The 21,038-nt window shown below is 50.1% G+C and overlaps 1 protein-coding gene across 14 annotated transcripts in view; it reads right to left on the minus strand.

Moving 5' to 3' along the window:
- Positions 1-20,832, minus strand: part of kcnma1a (potassium large conductance calcium-activated channel, subfamily M, alpha member 1a) — a 1,094,159-nt gene extending 1,073,327 nt beyond the window's left edge. For 6 of the 14 annotated variants that reach the window (XM_085970499.1, XM_085970496.1, XM_085970493.1 and 3 more), the window contains exon 1: positions 19,890-20,813. In XM_085970499.1, coding sequence (XP_085826625.1) covers positions 19,890-20,129 — 240 coding nt within the window. In that variant the 5' untranslated portion in view covers positions 20,130-20,813. Of the gene's footprint in view, positions 1-19,889 lie in introns of all 14 variants that reach the window. The other 8 variants (XM_085970491.1, XM_085970492.1, XM_085970489.1 and 5 more) reach the window with 5 other exon arrangements.
- Between the last annotated feature and the right edge of the window lie 206 nt (positions 20,833-21,038).

Here is a 21,038-nt window from a genome sequence, read left to right on the forward strand (position 1 = left end):
TTGTGCAAAGAGGGGCGAACACTCAAATGTATTTTTTTTGCTTAACGTACCACATCTCGATAAACACACTTGATGCATCTAAAGACAATTCCTCACAAATATTTACCCCCAATATGGCCAGCCCCATCTCCTTGCTCCAAGCTGCTGTTAAACAGGCAGTCCTGTAACACCTGACCTCCGGAGCAAGGGCACCAGGTGGAACAGCTTAATAAAGGCAGCATTATTTGAAAGCGCATGTCCCTATTACAGTATTTGGAAATACAGGAAACTTTCGATTTACCGGCACCTAAATAACCGGAAATCTCGGTTAACCGGCAAAATTCAGGAGTAGGTTCAGGTAAGTTTTACTTCATATTACTTGCCTTCCTCGATCTGTTGCTGTGCAAGGGTGTGGCTGCAGCTGTTGCTAAGCTACAGAGATGCTTGGAACTTGTGGCCATTGTTCTGCACTTGTTGCTAAGCAACAGGGTTTGTTGCTTTATACGGAGCTCTCAGCTCTCCGTATCTTTTACTATAGCTTTCGGTTATCCGGAATTTTTGATGAACCGGCACCACGTCGGTCCCGGATAAAAAAAAGCTTCCTGTATTTCTTGTATAAAAAGAAGCAATGCCAGTGGCTGGGTGCAAATGGTTTAAACCACAGGCCTCCATTGTGTATCCCCTGTATTTACTATCCTGTGTAGATAATCGTTCAGATTACAAATTCTCTGCATGCCCGTTCCACATCGGTGTGACCAATCGAACGGAGAGTACTCCTGCTGCCTCCGGTATAAATAAAGCTCTACTTCTTTATAGCTGAAGTTAAATTAATGTAAATACAATAACTCAGAGATGGCCTTTCATCGGCTGCGTGCTGCCGGATATCTCATACCAGGTGGACTCGCGACATTTAACTTTTGCTGATGAGGCGATTAAGGTTTATGACTGGAACTGTGCAATAAATAACAATTAGAGGGCAATAGTGATGCATATTTTATTGGAGCACTGCAAGCACAAAAAGCTCGAGATTGAAATGCAGCTTGCATTTACATGGCGCCTTTGATGTGGAAAAACGGCCCAAAGTGCTTCAGGCGGGCACGAGGGAAAACAGGCAGCGAGCCAATAAATAGGTTAAAAGGCATGACCAAACACGGGAGAGGAGGGGGGGGGGAAAGAGAGGAAGGGGTGGGGGGAAGAGAGGAAGGGGAGGGGGGAAGAGAGGAAGGGGGAGAGAGAGGAGGGGGGAGAGAGAGAGAGGAGGGGGGGAGAGAGAGAGAGGAGGGGGGGAGAGAGAGAGAGGAGGGGGGGAGAGAGAGAGAGGAGGGGGGGAGAGAGAGAGAGGAGGGGGGGAGAGAGAGAGAGGAGGGGGGGAGAGAGAGAGAGGAGGGGGGGAGAGAGAGAGAGGAGGGGGGGAGAGAGAGAGAGGAGGGGGGGAGAGAGAGAGAGGAGGGGGGGAGAGAGAGAGAGGAGGGGGGGAGAGAGAGAGGGGGGGGAGAGAGAGAGGGGGGGGGGAGAGAGAGAGGGGGGGGGGGAGAGAGAGAGGGGGGGAGAGAGAGGGGGGGAGAGAGAGGGGGGGAGAGAGAGGGGGGGAGAGAGAGGGGGGGAGAGAGAGAGAGGGGGGGAGAGAGAGAGAGGGGGGGGGAGAGAGAGAGAGGAGGGGGGGAGAGAGAGAGAGGAGGGGGGGAGAGAGAGAGAGGAGGGGGGGAGAGAGAGAGAGGAGGGGGGGAGAGAGAGAGAGGAGGGGGGGAGAGAGAGAGAGGAGGGGGGGAGAGAGAGAGGGGGGAGAGAGAGAGAGGAGGGGGGGAGAGAGAGGAGGGGGGGAGAGAGAGGAGGGGGGGAGAGAGAGGAGGGGGGGAGAGAGAGGAGGGGGGGAGAGAGAGGATGGGGGGGAGAGAGAGGATGGGGGGAAGAGAGAGGAGGGGGGGAGAGAGAGAGGAGGGGGGGGAGAGAGAGAGGAGGGGGGGGGGAGAGAGAGAGGAGGGGGGGGGAGAGAGAGAGGAGGGGGGGGGAAGAGAGAGAGGAGGGGGGGGAGAGAGAGAGGAGGGGGGGAGAGAGAGAGGAGGGGGGGAGAGAGAGAGGGGGGGGGAGGGGAGGAGGGAGGGAATTCTCGAATAAATGATACAAAAACATGAACATTTCCAAAGAAAAGATGCTGGGGCTGCACCACAGTATTGTGTTCCAGGTTACAGTATCGTCATATTCCCATTATATTGCTTATTGTAGCTCCACTTCACTATTTATTTAGAGTAGAAACATGTTTGCCTTGTTTTAGTTTCTCAATTTACTGTTCATCAGTTTATTTAATCTTCCAAGAGTTCCCCCCCCCCTCCAGAAACAGGAAAATACCATAAGGCCCAACAAGCCTGCACTTTCTTTCTTCGAGCTCCACTCCACCCATTGCCTTCTCACCATTTGGTCCAATCCCTTCCCTCGAGAAACCCATCTAACTGCTCCATCAGCCCATTGACATTGGCCACTCCAATGGCTTTCTCCGATAACTTATTCCATTTCCCCTTTCTGATAAGGTTCTGCCCGACTTCTCTTCTTCCCAGCCCCAGGTTTTTAAATCTGAGAAGGGGATCAGAATTGCAGTCATGGTGAATGAACTGATCTGAGCCTGGGCTGGGGAGGGGTGGGGTAGTAAGGACACTGAAATTGGCCTCACTGTTTGGAAAAGGAAACCCGGTCAGGGTTCCCGATCCTCATTGTTATACAAAAACCTGCACTGGAGAGAAGTGTGTTTATGAGTGTGGATAGGATCAGGATTAGCGATGATCCTCCCACGTCCGAATAGTCTACCAATACTCACCAGCAGGTTTCACATGTCAGTAGGATGAGGTCCCAGAGGGTGACCGGTGCCTGTGAAATTCCAGCAAGGAGTGAACACCATCAGGAAAGGAGGGGAGGTAAGTTTAGCGGAAAAAATAATGAAAATATTGGATATAACTATTAACGCTGGGTGCCTTAATAATCATATAATTCCAAATCCATATGGTGTTTCCCTCAAACTATGAAACTTAGTAATGACTCCAAGATCACTCCTTCTTGAGAGAGAGATGTATATTGCTGACACAAGGCCACAACTACGCCGCGAATATGCAGTCTCCAGAGAATACAACCGCTACACCAGCCGATCCAGGATGGTTTGAACAACGTCTGACCAACCCGTCTCAAATCTAGAAGGCCATTGTGGACCATCGCCGAAGCCCTTCAGCGATCTCCCCTCAGCCTTGATGACCGATGGTGAAATGCTTGGAAGAACTATGACATACGGAATGGTTTCCTTATAGAGGACTCCACAGTACAACCTGAAGGAACGAACCTTCCTCGCAAACAGTGGACAACATTCAACCGCCTCAGAACCGGTCATGGTAGATGCTGCCACCTTCTCCATAGATGCAAGATTAAAGCATCCCCGTCATGCAACTGTGGAGCTCCTGATCAGACCCTGGCGCACATCATTGAGCACTGCCCTCAGAGGAAAGTCGCAGGCAGGGAGTTTTGGCCTGGATATCTGACTCAGATATTGACATTTGATTTGTTTTGCTACTACCATAAGAAAGAAGAAGACGACACATGGGTGAGGTTAAAATGAGGCATAGTCTACCCTCCCAGGTGGGCATAAAAGATCCCATAGCACTACTCAAAGAAGAGTAGAGGAGTTCCCCCAGTGCCCTGGTGAATATTTATCCCTCAACCAACAACACTAAAAAAGATTATCTGGCCAGGTATCTCACTGCTGTTTGTGGGAGCTTGCTGTGCCCAAATTGGCTGTCGCGTCTCTATATTACAACAGTGACTACACTTCAAAAGAAAAGTACTTCATTGGATGTAAAGCATTTTGGGACATCCTGAGATTGTGAAAGGTGCTATATAAATGCAAGTCCCTTCCTTTCCTTTATATCATCAATGACAATTACTTGACCAAACTAAGAACTGTCAGGAAAAATAAATGAAATACTTGCAAGTGATTTTTGCTCGCTAATGGAAGGAATAATTTGATGTTAGCGACTAATAATGAGAGCACGACCCACAAAATTTGCAATTCAGATCAGACTGGAAGGTATGAAGCTGGCTGATTCAGAGCAAGCCTCTCACAGGATGCAGCAAAAGAACACAACAGTTTCATCACTTTAGTAATCTCGAATGCTCACTGAAGCAGAGGGAAATCCTTTTCTGAGCCAACATATAAATCACAGTAATAGTCAAACCGCAACCCATACAACACGGGTATACTATTTTACCAAACAAACAGGCCTGATTCATGGCTATAGACAAGAATCAATGACAGATGGTACACTCAAACAGGCTGCAACCACTGTAGCCACAGAGCCCACAGTGACGCTGAACTAAAACAAATAATAGAGGAGAAACATTTTAAAACCAAAAAGAGACAGATTGCCCTCCGCCCAGCGATCGCCGTCATCGCCCCAGCAGTGCATTGTGGGAGTTATACTTCTGGCAGTCAAAGGCAAAGGAAGTGGCAACTCACTTGGGTGAGTCATCGAGTGGCTGACTGGCCAGCCTCGGAAACTGAACCCGAGCAGTGGCTTCAGGAGGGAAAACCGGAAGGGGGAGAAAAAAAGGTTTAACAAAAAGAAAGAATTACGACTATCAACTGTGGATAGTTCAGGCAAAGTGGCCTCTAATTATTTGGGGTGGATTTTCCTCTCATAAAAGCTTGTGGGTGTGGCGAGGGGTGGAGGGGAGAGGGGCAGAAGAGGCAGAAACCCTCATCACAGAATCAGGTACAAGCTGCTCAGGATTTTCAACCCACTCATAAACACCGTCACGGACCAGTTGGGCCGAATGGCCTGTTTCTGTGCTGCACATTCTGCGTAATCCTGTGCTTTACGGGCCGCAAAATCACGAGTAAGATTCTGTGATGAGTGCGTCGACCTCGCCAAGCTCTTATGCCCCCGGCACTGAAGAGGAGAACCTACCCCGCGAAATGTGCAACCTACATACCCAAAAAGCCTTCGCTTTTCCATGAGCATTTTAAACTGGTCGATACGGCGACATCAGCAAAAAATATAATATGCAGCTGCAATTAGCTACCATTGGTGGCTGTGCCTTCTGCTGCCTGAGCCCTAAGCTCTGGAATTCCCTGCCTAAACCTCTCCACCTCTTTTCAGACGCTCCTTAAAACCTCTCTCTTTGACCAAGCTTTTGGTCACCTGCCCTAATTTATGCTTACGTGGCTCGGTGTCAAATTTTTTTTGTCTTATAATACTCCTGTGCAGCGCCTTGGGATGTTTTACTACGTTAAAGGCGCTATATAAATATAGCTATAGAAACACAAGCAACAAAAGATTCATCAACAGCATTGAGAAATCCAAATTAGGCTCTATTTTCTGATTGGCCTGCCTAAAAATAGCACACAGGGGAAATGTGGTACAGACGCACAAGTCTTTGTACAAGAACTTTTCTGATCGGAAAATATATCTCGACTGTAATAATCTTGCTCGGTTAAAGTTGTGCATTACACTGCTAAATTTAACAATCTTAAAATTTATACCACACCGTATTCAAAACAGATCGTAATCCAAAAGGTGTTACTATGCAAATGTTTTGAAAAAGTGTACAAGTCCTATCTGAGTCACGAGGGGTTTCTGATCAGATGCAAAACTGTTGCCGAATCCATCAGGCACCCCATTCTGATGGTATATTAGATTTTTTTCTTCTTGACATCTGGTAGTGCCACTGCACCCTGAACTATTCCAACATTAACTGTTCTTAGTGCTGCAGACCCATAGCTCACCTGCCATGAATGATTCATCATGAATCAGTTTTCACAAAGGCAATAAACATTGCAAACATCTGTTCAAAATGTCACTTTCTGGTAATTCAAGCTGACTTTTAGGCGGGGGGGGGGGGTGGGGAGTATGTACTGTGTTTAACTATGTATCTACCAATTATACACAGGGCTGCATTAATCAGATTTAACCAATGTTCAAATACATGTACCCTAATGAATACATCCTGTTCAATAATAAACCTCCCTCGTAATTTGTCTCACAATGGCATTTGCCAACTGTTTGGTTTTGAACAGCTTCTTGCTGGTCACTCACAAACCATTTGTATTTTTATGGAATGTTATTGACATTAAATGGAGGGAATGTTGAGGAGAGATGGTAGTTTTTTTTTCTAATAATGATCATATCTCAACAGTCCACACTTCCTGTGAGAATAATGCTCGCTTCCTGTAGCACATTGCTGTCCTGCTATTTTCATCATCTTCTGTCTGTTACACTTTTTGGTCATCCTTAAACTTGCTGTTTTTAAACCTTATTTAAGAACATAAGAATTAGGAGCAGGAGTCGGCCATACGGCCCCTCGAGCCTGCTCCGCCATTCAATAAGATCATGGCTGGTCATCGGCCTCAGCTCCACTTCCCCGCCCGATCTCCATATCCCTTGATTCCCCCAGAGTCCAAAAATCTATCGATCTCAGCCTTGAATATACTCAGACTCGGCATCCACAGCTCTCTGGGGTAGAGAATTCCAAAGATTCACAACCCGCTGAGTGAAGAAATTCCTCCTCATCTCAGTCTTAAATGGCCGACCCCTTATCCTGAGACTGTGACCCCTAATTCTAGACTCTCCAGCCAGGGGAAACAACTCCTCAGCATCTACCCCGTCAATCCCTTAGATGTACCTCTGATTGGATCATTCTTGACACGAGACTCTTCTCCCACTCTAGTCCTCCAGTTGTCTACCCCTGATTTGCCCACTTGGTCACCTGATGGATGTGCAGCCTTGGTCATTCCTCCTCTCTGATCTCCTGAGGCTCCTTAGAAGCTATTCAGCATCTAAGCAGCCACATGTCTACCTAAATATGTCTCCAACAGCACTTTATTTCTCTTCAAACGCCAAGTGCCGTCTAAAAATTCAATCCACAATTTTTGTTTCTTATTTTCAGACCAATGCCCAACAGTCATCCCCACAACAAAACCAATTTTTCATTAAGCTCCTTACAATAACTGCGATAACGTTTGTTATCCAAGGCCAGGCTCTACAGCAAACCAATCGTCCTTCCTCCCACCCACCTCGACGGCACAAGTGAGGGAAATGAGAGCTTAGAAAGCAAAGCTACATTTTTGCAATTTTGAGGGTTTTGAGAAGGTCCAATCACTAACGGACGGACGGACACACACACTTTTGTCACTTAAAACATAGGAAAGTGCAGAAGAAAAGGTCATTCAGCCACGAAACCTACTGACTGGGTGTGTTGCCTTTATTATGGCTTTTACTCCACCCATGTAATCCATTAGAGAAAGTCCTTCACAAATATTCTGATCCCCAAAATTTAAACTCTTAAATATTCATCCATCCTCGCATCTCTGCTTTTCAATTCTAGCTTGCTATCCCCCAGATACTATCCCCCCACTCCTATTGCCCCTCCTCACTGCCCAAGCAGAACATTGTGTCCCTTCAAGGATTTGTTCTCAGTTTAGCCACTGAGACTAGGCACTTGGTCTGAGTATTAAACAAGCCTTTAATCAACTGTTTTTCAACATGGAGATCTAGTTGTGTCCTTCACTAGTTCCTGTTAAAGAATGTCCTGAGCAAGCTGGGCCCATGCCCGAGTATTTATATTCTCCCTGGACAGCGCCGCCAGCAGGCCGCCCAGTATTATTTCATAAGTCATTTCCACATGAATGACAAGGTTCATGTCAGCCACATTTAGATTTTAGTCTATAATACTCTGGGTGTAACTTAGATCAGTTCATCTCCAACTCATTGGGGACAAATTTTGAAAACTGCTGTCACGGCCACAGAAAGCCATTGCTTGCCTGCATATCTAAACTAAACGCAGTATCCCAGATGGGATCTGAACTGGAGCATGACTTCCTTCCCTTGGTATTCTCGCCCCCTTGAGATAAGGGCCAATGTTCCATTAGCCTTTCTGATTGCTTTTTTGTATCTTTCTCCACGTTTTCTCGCTCCCAACATACAAATAGCCAGTGGGGCATACAGGCTAGCAGTGGGATACTTACAGCAACAACCAATATTGATGAACTGGGTCAGGGGGAGGGGGGCAGTTAGACACATGCGGTGCAGAGTTCAGGAGGGTTGTCACTTAACATTAAGACTGTCGTGGATTGGGTTTAATTAAAACCCCATGGAAGATTATTATAATATTTAGAATTACGGTACAGTCAGAACCAGTACCATACACTTGGGCATATTAATATAGAATTATCAAATACATACATCAGATTCCAGAGGCATAACCAATACAGACGTAATTATTAAACATACTTTTGCACCGTCCTCGTCTTGTCAGTTCAATCAAGGTGAAGCAAACACTCCCAAGACTAGCTGTGTTTGAACCTCCAACCTGCTATTATTTTATTCTTACATTTTTCTAGCTAAAATGATTTTTTTTTTAATGTTAAACAAATAAAATGCTATTTTACTGTTTCATTTTGAAAACAAACAAAATTAGGACAAAAACTCTTCATACTTCAATTTTCTATTAATTTCAACCCGAAATGAATTTCCGACCACATATCCGCGCCATCACTAAGACCGCCCATTTCCACCTCCATAACATCGCCCGCCTCCGCCCTTGCCTCAGCTCATCTGCTGCTGAAACCCTCATCCATGCCTTTGTTACCTCTAGACTTGACTATTCCAACGCACTCCTGGCTGGCCTCCCACGTTCTACCCTACGTAAACTTGAGGTGATCCAAAACTCTGCTGCCCGTGTCCTAACTCGCTCCAAATCTCATTCACCCATCACCCCTGTGCTTGCTGACCTTCACTGGCTTCCGGTCAGACAACACCTCAATCCTGGTTTTCAAGCCCCGACATGGCCTCACCCCTCCATACTTCTGTAGCCTCCTCCAGCCCTACAAGTCTCCGAGATATCTGCGCTCCTCCAATTCTGGCCTCTTGAGCATCCCCAATTTTAATCACTCCACCATTGGTGGCCGTGCCTTCAGCTCCCAAGGTTCTAAGCTCTGGAATTCCCTCCCTAAACCTCTCCGCTTCTCTACATCTCTTCCCTCCTTTAAGAAGCTCCTTAAAACCTACCTCTTTTCATCTGCCCTAATATCTCCTTATGTGGCTCGGTGTCAGATTTTGTTTTATAACATTCCTGTGCAGCGCCCTGGGACGTTTTACTACGTTAAAGGCGCTACATAAATACAAGTTGTTGTTGGCGCTTTCTGTTCTATCCAAATTAAAACTATTTTATTAGGTTAAAGAGTTGCACAAAACTTTTAAATTTTTATTTGTTATTTAAATAAGCACATCCATTCATGGCAGATATGGGACTTGATCCACAGGATTGCTATCTTGGAGTGAAAATGAGCAAGGGCTGAAACAATTACACAGAGAGGAGGAGGTGCAGAAGGTTCCAGTGAAGAAACTTCTAGAAGGAACTGGCACAGATCAGAATCCTCTTTACGAAAGAGAGCTGAAATCACCACAGCGAGAATCACACGTGAAATGATGTTAGCCTTCCTGCCCCCAAACCCGCGCACATCTGAATTTTCACACGTGGTCCAAATCTAAGACACGGATTGCTTCCCGGGAGCAACACACACCACAGTCAAACACCTGCCAAAACAGACAACTTGCTTTGGATCTGTAGAAAAGTTTCAGACAATTATGGTGAATTTCTAGAGGCACATTAGCACTCGTACAAGCATCAAGTCAAGACATTACACACATCAAAGATCTGTGATGAGCACCACCTCACACTCATATTCATGTCACAGATTTTTAGAATCATGTTTAAACTTAAAACCTCCCAGACTGCCTATAACTGGGATACTGGGAACCGTTAATGTGCCTATAATCTAGTTGCAGCATTCAGATAACATGATAAACTGCAAGAGTGAGGTTCAAACAGTCTATGATCTGCCCACTACAATTGCATTACTGCTTTGATTCATTCCCCGATAGCTGGTACTTTTTTTTTTTAAATGATAGATAAAGAAAGAACTTGCATGCATTCTATAGCACGTTTCACATCCTCAGGATGTTCCAAAGTGCTTCACAGCCAATGAAGTACTTTTGAAGTGTAGTCACTGTTGTAATGAAGGAAGCGCAGCAGCCAAATTGCGCACAGCAAGGTCCCACAAACAGCAATGTGATAATGACCAGATAATCGGTTTTTTGTGGTGTTGGTGGAAGGATAAATGTCAGTCAGCACACTGGGAGAACTCCCCTGCTCTTCTTCTTAAAGTAGGAAGTCACACAACACCAGGTTATAGTTCAACAGCTTTATTTGAAATCGCAAGCTTTCGGAGCACTGCTCCTTCGTCACTTCACCTGACGAAGGAGCAGCACTCCGAAAGCTTGTGATTTCAAATAAAGCTGTTGGACTATAACCTGGTGTGTGACTTCCTACATTTGTCCACCCCAGTCCAACACCGGCATCTCCACATCACATCTTCTTAAAGTGCCATGGGGTCTTTAATGTCCACCTGAGAGAGCAGATGGGACCTCGGTTTAGCGTCTCATCCGAAAGACGGCACCTCCGACAGTGCAGCACTGAAGTGTCAGCCTAGATTATGTGTTCAAGTCTTGAAATAGAGCTTGAACCCACAACCCTCTGACTCAAAGACAAGAGTGCTACCACTGAGCCAAGGAAGCTCAACGTAAGCTTGAGGAACAGCACCTCATCTTTCAATTAGGCACTTTACAGCTTTCTGGACTCAATATCGAGTTCAACAATTTCAGATTATAACCTCGGCCCCAATTTTCTTTCTCTCTCTCACATGGCATCGGTTGATGATTCTGCCATTGCCATTTACACCTCATCTAGAGTCATCTTTTGTTTCTTAACTTGTCCCATTACCATCTCCTTTTGCCTCGCACCATCATCCCTTTTGTCAGTTAATCTCTCCTGCCTTCCATCCAATCACAGACCTTCCTCTTTGTGCTTTCCTCCCCCCTTTCCCTGTCCCGGCACTTGCTTAAAAACCTGTTCCATCTCCAACTTTTTCCAGTTCTGACGAAGGGTCATTGACCTGAAACGTTAACTCTGTTTCTCTCTCCACAAATGCTGCCTGACCTGCTGAGTATTTCCAGCATTTTCTGTTTTTATTTCGGACAATGTATATACTGTTTGAATTGTAAGTGAAAATGTAGCCGGTTTCTGTGCTGGCAGAGGCTTTCCGTGCAGAGGCTGACTGTCAGTGTGGCCCATGTCCTTGATTCATGGATGTTCGCACAAAAGGTACAAGCAGTTTATGATGTCCTTACTGCAGGTTTATTAATAACATGCTGTTGATTCACAGTGAACTCTATGTTCCACGGACAGTGAACAAAACAAATAATCCAATTGCACCAAAGTATGTACTGTATGAAAACATTAAGTGATGCAATTTTTCTTGAAGCCCAGACAGCACAAAAAAAACACTAGGGAGGGAACTGCATTCACCTTTGCAATACACTCATGAGAAGCCCTTTGCTATTCAATCAGAGCATTTGAAAATGCAGCATTGAAATTGACAGTGTTCTATATGTTCAAACTTGCCTGATGACAGAGCGACCTAAATGAGGTTGCTATCTGATACGTGATCACATGTCAGTCAACCTCTGCCTTCAGTATGTCTGCAGTGGGACAGAGTTCTGCACTACAGTTGGGCACTGAACACCAATATTTCAAATCCACATAAGAACCAGAAATGCAAGTACAAGAGGCAGAGCAAAGAGATGGACATGAGGGCACTGAAACTAGCTAGGCAATTGAAAGAGTCAACCTCGGTTCTCAACCTTCGGAGAAACCCTACCACCTGAAATCTTCAGTACATATACTGAAGTTCATTACATCAAAACTGTTTACAGGAATTTCACTTTCAAAATGGCCAAGTTTAGCATTTGTATGTAAAGAATTGTGTTTTAATGACACATTCAATTAAACTTATTGCTCCATAAACTTGGCACAAAATATAATTTTTAATGGGCCGGAGCTTCATCTTTTTTACTGTCAGCTTGAGATTGTTCAGAGATTCAGTTCCCCCCAACACCCCCTTGCAAAAAAAGTTACCGAGTCATTCTGAGGCACGGTTCCATGAGGTCTGGTGCCTCACCCGAATGGCCAGTCTGCAAGTGTGAGCCTGGAGTGCAAGGCCAGGATTTTCCTCGCCAGTGCGATTGCCAGCTTGAGTGTGGAGTGGTGGACATTCTGCCCACCTGAGGTGGTCATCCATGGCACCCCCCACCCCACCCTGGTGAATTTCCCTTGGTCAGGCCCATTGGCATTTTCACCAGGCTCCCAGTAGTATTACCATCTGTGCTCCGGGAGCTCAACACTGAGGCGAGGATTACGACAGCTGCTGCAGCAGTTTAAAGGGCCAATCAGCATCCCAGCTTAAAAATAAGTGGCAGCCTCCGCTGGAGAATATTAATTAAGTAATGTGAAAGTCTTCATTGATCATCACGCCACCCATTTAGTTTCCTGTGTTATACATCACCAAACAAAACTGGCCGTCTATTGCATACAGGTGTTAGCAATGTCTAACATAACTGAGGTGGTGATAATGGGCAATGTGATGTACTTAAACTTGGTGGCCCGCTCCACTGCCACCAGATAATAGGCATGAGGCAAGAGGAAAATCCAGCCTTAAGGGTAGCTGGAGAGTAACTTCTCTGAGGAGAGGAGGGAGTGGGGGGGGGAAGAGGGAGTGAGGGGGGTGGGGGGAAGAGGGAGTGAGGGGGGTGGGGGGAAGAGGGAGTGGGGGTGGGGGGAAGAGGGAGTGAGGGGGGTGGGGGGAAGAGGGAGTGAGGGGGGTGGGGGGAAGAGGGAGTGAGGGGGGTGGGGGGAAGAGGGAGTGAGGGGGGTGGGGGGAAGAGGGAGTGAGGGGGGTGGGGGGAAGAGGGAGTGAGGGGGGTGGGGGGAAGAGGGAGTGAGGGGGGTGGGGGGAAGAGGGAGTGAGGGGGAAGAGGGAGTGGGGGGGGGGGGAGAGGGAGTGGGGGGGGGGAAGAGGGAGTGGGGGGGGGGAAGAGGGAGTGGGGGGGGGAAGAGGGAGTGGGGGGGGGAAGAGGGAGTGGGGGGGGGGGAAGAGGGAGTGGGGGGGGGAAGAGGGAGTGGGGGGGGGGGAAGAGGGAGTGGGGGGGGGAAGAGGGAGTGGGGGGGGGGAAGAGGGAGTGGGGGGGGGAAGAGGGAGTGGGGGGGGGGAAGAGGGAGTGGGGGGGGGGAAGAGGGAGTGGGGGGGGGGAAAGAGGGAGTGGGGGGGGAAAGAGGGAGTGGGGGGGAAAGAGGGAGTGGGGGGGGGAAAGAGGGAGTGGGGGGGGGGAAAGAGGGAGTGGGGGGAAGAGGGAGTGGGGGGAAGAGGGAGTGGGGGGGGAAGAGGGAGTGGGGGGGAAGAGGGAGTGGGGGGGGGGAAGAGGGAGTGGGGGGGGAAGAGGGAGTGGGGGGGGGAAGAGGGAGTGGGGGGGGGAAGAGGGAGTGGGGGGGGAAGAGGGAGTGGGGGGGGAAAGGGAGTGGGGGGGGAAGAGGGAGTGGGGGGGGAAGAGGGAGTGGGGGGGAAGAGGGAGTGGGGGGGGAAGAGGGAGTGGGGGGGGAAGAGGGAGTGGGGGGGGAAGAGGGAGTGGGGGGGGAAGAGGGAGTGGGGGGGAAGAGGGAGTGGGGGGGAAGAGGGAGTGGGGGGGAAGTGGGAGTGGGGGGGAAGAGGGAGTGGGGGGGAAAGAGGGAGTGGGGGGGAAGAGGGAGTGGGGGGGAAGAGGGAGTGGGGGGGTGGGAAGAGGGAGTGGGGGGGAAGAGGGAGTGTGGGGGGGAAGAGGGAGTGTGGGGGGGAAGAGGGAGTGTGGGGGGGAAGAGGGAGTGTGGGGGGGAAGAGGGAGTGGGGGGAAGAGGGAGTGGGGGGAAGAGGGAGGGGGGAAGAGGGAGTGGGGGGGGAAGAGGGAGTGGGGGGGGAAGAGGGAGTGGGGGGGGAAGAGGGAGGGGGGGAAGAGGGAGTGGGGGGAAGAGGGAGTGGGGGGGAAGAGGGAGTGGGGAGGGAAGAGGGAGTGGGGGGGTGGGAAGAGGGAGTGGGGGGGTGGGAAGAGGGAGTGGGGGGGGGGAAGGGAGTGGGGGGGGAAGGGAGTGGGGGGGGGAAGGGAGTGGGGGGGAAAGGGAGTGGGGGGGGAAAGGGAGTGGGGGGGGAAAGAGGGAGTGGGGGGGGAAGAGGGAGTGGGGGGGGAAGAGGGAGTGGGGGGGGGAAGAGGGAGTGGGGGGGGGAAAGAGGGAGTGGGGGGGGGAAAGAGGGAGTGGGGGGGGGAAAGAGGGAGTGGGGGGGGAAAGAGGGAGTGGGGGGGAAAGAGGGAGTGGGGGGGGGAAGAGGGAGTGGGGGGGGGGAAGAGGGAGTGGGGGGGGAAGAGGGAGTGGGGGGGTGGGAAGAGGGAGTGGGGGGGTGGGAAGAGGGAGTGGGGGGGTGGGAAGAGGGAGTGGGGGGGTGGGAAGAGGGAGTGGGGGGGTGGGAAGAGGGAGTGGGGGGGGAAGAGGGAGGGAGGGGGGAAGAGGGAGGGAGGGGGGGGAAGAGGGAGGGAGGGGGGGGGAAGAGGGAGGGAGGGGGGGGGAAGAGGGAGGGAGGGGGGGGGAAGAGGGAGGGAGGGGGGGGGAAGAGGGAGGGAGGGGGGGGGAAGAGGGAGGGAGGGGGGGGGAAGAGGGAGGGAGGGGGGGGGAAGAGGGAGGGAGGGGGGGGAAGAGGGAGGGAGGGGGGGGAAGAGGGAGGGAGGGGGGGGAAGAGGGAGGGAGGGGGGGAAGAGGGAGGGGGGGAAAGAGGGAGGGGGGAAGAGGGAGGGGGGAAAGAGGGAGGGGGGGAAAGAGGGAGGGGGGGAAAGAGGGAGGGAAAGAGGGAGGGGGGAAAGAGGGAGGGGGGAAAGAGGGAGGGGGAAGAGGGAGGGGGGGAAAGAGGGAGGGGGGAAGAGGGAGGGGGGAAGAGGGAGGGGGAAAGAGGGAGGGGGGGAAAGAGGGAGGGGGGAAAGAGGGAGGGGGGAAGAGGGAGGGGGGAAAGAGGGAGGGGGGGGAAAGAGGGAGGGGGGGGAAAGAGGGAGGGGGGGGAAAGAGGGAGGGGGGAAAGAGGGAGGGGGGAAAGAGGGAGGGGGAGGGGGGAAAGAGGGAGGGGGGAAAGAGGGAGGGGGGAAGGGGGGAAGGGGGGAGGGGGGAAAGAGGGAGGGGGGAGGGGGGAAAGAGGGAGGGGGGAGGGGGGAAAGAGGGAGGGGGGAAGGGGGGAGGGGGGAAAGAGGGAGGGGGAGGGGGGGAAAGAGGGAGGGGGGAGGGGGGAAAGAGGGAGGGGGGAAAGAGGGAGGGGGGAGGGGGGAAAGAGGGAGGGGGGAGGGGGGAAAGAGGGAGGGGGAGGGGGGGAAAGGGGGAGGGGGGGAAAGAGGGAGGGGGAAAAGGGAGGGGGGAAAGAGGGAGGGGGGAAAGAGGGGGGGGGGAAGAGGGAGTGGGGGGGAAGAGGAGGGGTGAAGAGGAGGGGGGAAAGAGGGAAGAGGGGGGGAAGAGGAGGGGGAAGAGGAGGGGGGTGAAGAGGGGGGGGAAGAGGAGGGGGGTGAAGAGGGGGGGGTGAAGAGGAGGGGGGGAAGAGGAGGGGGGGAAGAGGAGGGGGGTGAAGAGGAGGGGGGGAAAGAGGAGGGGGGGAAAGAGGGAAGAGGGGGGAAGAGGAGGGGGGGTGAAGAGGAGGGGGGTGAAGAGGAGGGGGGGAAAGAGGGAAGAGGGGGGGAAGAGGAGGGGGGGTGAAGAGGAGGGGGGTGAAGAGGAGGGGGGGAAAGAGGGAAGAGGGGGGGGAAGAGGAGGGGGGTGAAGCGGAGGGGGGGGAAGAGGGGGGGGCGGGGAAGAGGGAAGGGTGGGGGGGGAAGAGGAGGGAATGACAATGGAGCCTGATCCTGTTGCTACACCAAATCCACACATACACCTTCCAGCAGGGAGTCACTGGATGGAGATCAGGGGCAGGAACCCGAGCTGATGTTTCTCCCCCTCCCCATCACTCAGGGACTCTGCAGCGGCCCACGGTCATTGCGGCTTAAATTAGCGACACAACACAAACCCAGAGATTGAATCTAGGACAGACCTCATCGTGAGTGTCTCAGTACTCCCCTGGGCCCTGTGCTTACCCACTGAGCCATCACTGGACTGTAACTGCATTATGAATTATCCACATATATATTTTGTAATCATAGAAATAACATGAGAAAAACATGTAAATCAGTCTTAAATGGTCGAGGTAGATAACATCTAAATGGCACTCTTGTCCCACTGGGGAGATTGAGAGACAGCGGATTACAGTGACAGCTCATAACAATCTATGCTCTTACTTCAGTGACTTAGTGGCCTTGTCTAATATGACAACATGCAAGTTTGCACATCCTTCCCATAATGCTGGTTTTGTTTGTAGAAGCTTTGATAAAATCGCACCTTTGACAATCATTGTAAAGATTGCAACAGAGCCACACTGACAAGTCAACCTGAGCCGTCTGCGTCTGTTATGACGTCGATACAGTGGATCCTTAAACTGTTGTTCTGGGTTTTACCGCAGTAACGCCATAATGCAAGTTTCATTTTTAGCAGTGAAATCACTAATAGATTAATCACAACAAGTAAACAAACTGCTCATTAATTTCTTTTTAATATTTCTTTGCAGGGAACTAGGCTAATGCAGTGGTTTAAACTTTCATTTATATGTAATAAAACGCCTCAAGGTGCTTCACAGAGATATAATCAGACAAAAATGGAAATCTAGTCAAGGAAGGGGAAATTAGGAGGGGCTTGAGCAAAGAGATGGTCTTTTAAAGAGGGTCTTTAAGGAGGTGGAGAGGTTTAGGAAAGGGATTCCAGAGAGTGGAGACTAAAGAGGTGAATTCACAGCTGCCAATGGTGGAGCAAGGTGAGGGAGGTGGTGCACAAGAGGCCAGAGTGAGAGGAACAGAGAGTTCTGGGGGGTTGTAGGGCTGGAGGAGATTACAGAGCTCGGGAGGGACAAGGTCAAAGCACCATCTTTTCACCTCCATGATCTGGCGGGACATCCAGCCCAGGCTGCTGGGACAAAGGTGTCTTCTTCCTGACGGGTGCAAAGCACCAAAATCAGATGAACTTGGGAGTCGCAGCCCAACTCCTCGATGGCCTGGAGACCCATAGCATGAAGCTGGTACCAACTCAGCATTAATTCACACAGGCAGGGCACAACTATGGCTAGAGTGGCAAATGGAAACGTTACACTAAGTCAGCAGAGGGTGCGAGTAAAGCATATTCGTGGGGTGGTGTAGGGGGAGCTTTAGCCTCCATCTGTCTCAAGATAGGCTTAACCTGAGAGTTCTTGATGCTGATCCTGGTTACCAATGTGGAAAAATTATTTTCTTCCTCGGCAGCTACATCCCTCAACTTTAATAAACAATAGAAAATAATCTTTTCAAGATTTGCTTCTTCCATTCCCTGGCCAAGAGCTTGGACAGGTCGATGGCCCGCTTCGAAAGTTCCGCCAACATCACGTTGAAATGAACCACAGATGTTGCTTTCAAGAGTTAATTACTTCTCAGTTTCTTGAGATCAGCCGTCGCTCAGTTGGTAGCACCCTCACCTCTTAGTCAGAAGGTTGTGGGTTCAACTTGAGCACAACTATCTAGGCTGACACTCCCAGTGCAGTGCTGAGGGAGTGCTGCACTGTCGGAGGTGCCGTTTTTCTGATGAGATATTGAACTGAGGCCCCCGTCTGCTCTCTCAGGTGGATGTAAAAGATCCCGTGGCACTATTTCAAAGAAGAGCAGGGGGAGTTATCGTAGCCTTCAATCAACATCACTAAAACAGATGATCTGGTCATTATCACATTGCTGTTTGTGGGAGCTTGCTGTGCGTAAATTGGCTGCCGTGTTTCCCACATTGCAACAGTGACTCCACTTCAAAAAGTACATCATTGGCTGTAAAGCACTTTGGGGCGTCCGGTGGTCGTGAAAGGCGCTATAGAAATGCAGCTTTTTTTTCTTTTTACAGAAATGCACTCAGGTCCTGGAGTAGACCTTGAACCCATAACCTACTGGCGAGAGTACTGCCGTGGAGCCAAGCTGACACAAAGTAACCTCACGGTCAATTTATCACACTTATGTTGCACGTTAACTTCACAATCAATTTTGATGCCATCCCATTTTTTTTTTATATAAAAAGGTGTAACACACAATCAGGCTATAAGAAATGTTAAGAACATAAACTGCAAGACAAGTAAAGCTTGTCCAGCTCACCAAAATCCATTCCTCCAGTATTCAAGCGCTCAGCCCAGAAAACCAACTGTGCTTTGAATGCCACTAATATTGATGTCTCTGTTACTTTGCCTGGCAGGTTATTCCAGATATGCATCACTCTTTACAGGAAAAGGCTCCTTCTGGTATCTTTTCTAAATTTAGTTTTCACTAGTCTATTTTTAATGGCCTGTGTGATCCTGTTGACACACTAGGCTCCAAACTGGACCGTTGAAATGTTGAGATGCTAACTTGTGTTGTCTTTCTACGCACGCGTTTAAATCATGAAACTAGGGGGAACTCTCCCGAACTTCAGTCAGGGTTGAATTGCATCACCTCAAAGAAGTCCAACTGCATCTTTCCATTCTCTATTAGTCAGATCCCTGTGCCAAGCAGCGAGTGGCTCGGGCACTGACTCAGTCAGCTCACTGCCATCGATTTGTCAACTCTACCTGATCCCGGCTACATCAGTAGGACTTTAAAGAAAGCAGTTTATGCTTTATAAAACTCAACAAATATATCCTCGAGGGGGGGCTGAGGCCAAGTTATGATCGCTCCTGCGTAAAGCAAGACTGTCTTGCATTATATTGCAATCACACTGCTGGTAAAAGCGTTGCAGCTTCATAAAATGCTACAAATGAATGGCTACATTCTCTGGGGTGCAATCTCTGAAAGGGAGAGTTACATTTGGGCTGGGAATTCGTGGAGTGGAGCCGGGAACAGTTTGTCCAAAACTCCATCACCTGCAGCCGAAGCACCAAAGCAGCAATGCACGAATCCCATTTTAAAATCCCTCATGGGGTGGCTGGCTCGATATTCTGGGTCACAGGGCATTGATGGTTCCCAGTAACCCTTTCAGTGGGCAGCACAGGGACAGTGGTCAGTTTCACCCAACAGGAGCCTGTCAGTTTCACTCAGGGGAGAAACTGAGGCTCAAATATGCACCCCAGCCCCAGCAGACGTGCCAACATTGCCATCCAAAGGGTGCAGGGGTCTCCCAGGGGCGTCTACATTGGAAGGTTTGCCTGTATCGAATTAGCACAGGCCAGCCCTCACCTCTGGGACCTTCCACCCGGCAACGGTGAGGAAAGGGGCGAGGGACACACAACATGTTGGAAATCAGAACATGTCCCAGGATCAGGGTGCAGCACTTTATCCTCAAATCTATTCACGATTCGACACTGAATCATCCCCAGATATTAAATGATTACCAATTCATTGATCATTTTCCTGCCAATCTTCACCAATCACCGTTATACCCAACACACAACCTAATGCTGCACAGGACAAGACCCACAAGTGGATTATTTCACCATCTTATGAAAATTCAATCCATATATGAGGGGGTGTGCAACAGGTGCGCGTGTTAACCATTCTCACTATTTTTAAACCTTGTGCAGCAGAATAAACTCGGTGTCACTCCCAATACGCTTGTTAGCGCCAATGTTGGTTTTGTTCACGACGCCTAGTGGATAACAGCAGCATTTTATTTCGCTTCTTTTATTTTTCGGAAACTAAAAAAGAGAAATACAACCTGTTAAATGCAGAGACCCTGCACTGGGGGTGGGGGTAGGGGTGGTGACACGAGGAGACTTCCCCCCCCCCCCCCCTTAATGAGAATTAAAACAGGGCAAATTCTCAATGAATAGGCTGCAACCGCTGTCAATATCCAGAGAAACATCACCAACAGTTGTGAGTGGGGGGATTGGGAGCTGGCGAGTACGAGGAGCCCCGGGCTCTTACCTTGTGCTTGAGGCCGCAGTGGCAGCAGACGGTCCACAGGTACTGGCTGGTCCGCCACACCAGGATGATGAAGAGCCCTCCGAAGAAAGTGACCATCGACGAGGCGAGGAAGGCCCACCACATGCGCTGCTCACTGCTGTCGCAGACCGCTTCGGCGTCGATGGGGACAATGACGGGATCCATCTTCAAGACGGCGGAGTCTCGGCTGGAGGACGCGTTTCCCCGGGCCATCGTTAGCATGGGGAGGAGAGAGGCAGCGAGAGGCAGCCTTGCCCCTCCACCCAGCCCAGAGCCATGGTAGCTTGACAGAAGATAAGAGAGAGAGAGAGGGGAGGAGGGGAAATAGCAGCGAGGAGGAGGAGAGACACAAATGCGCCTTCCCTTCTTAGCTTTCAAGAAAAACAATGCATTTTTTTCCCCCAATAAAAGAATCTCCTCTCCCTGCCTGAGTCTCTCTCCTCGGTCCCCTGTCAAAATAACTGATTCAAAAATGAATTAATAATTGTCAAAGCAAATCCCGTTTATAATCCTGAGAAGGAGGATGGAGCCAGGAAACGGTTTGCTTTACAAATGTCCCTTCTCCCCAGCAGCCTGACTTATGTGCAAGATTATTTATAGACACTCTCTCTCTCTCTCTCTCTCCAATATAATAATGCTGCCAGTCGCTTCTCTCTCTCTCTCTCTCTCTCCAAGAAGATAAGACCCTGGTCAAGGAGCAGGAGGGGGCGTCTCGCAGTTTCAGGAACAGCTCCTGCCCCGAGGATCAAGGCAACGAATGCACAGGTGTAGTATTATTTGTCCTTTGAGGCGGAGTCGAGAGCCAGAGACGGACAGGCGTCTCGCCGCTGCTGCTGTGGAACCCCTCCTCTCTCCTCTGCCAGCTCAGAGACCTCCTCACACCAGTTGCCGCACAGACAGTGTAGGGGGGAAAGAGAGCAGAATCCTCTGCTTCTGTCGGTGACGCACCTCACCAGTAGCCATTGGCACTTTGCTGGCCGGATTCATCCCGTTTTATTATCCCCCACTCCCCCCCCCCCCCCTCAGACTGCCAAGTGCTGTTTCTGCTTTTTTCCCCCTGCAATTTCACATCATTGCAGTTTCATCCTTGATATTGAAAGCACCGCTTGCGCAGATATCTCGTCCTCACCT

Source organism: Somniosus microcephalus, chromosome 29 (assembly GCF_052327205.1).
Source record: "Somniosus microcephalus isolate GS21.2 chromosome 29, FLI_Smic_1.0, whole genome shotgun sequence".
Classification (NCBI taxonomy): Eukaryota; Metazoa; Chordata; class Chondrichthyes; order Squaliformes; family Somniosidae; genus Somniosus; species Somniosus microcephalus.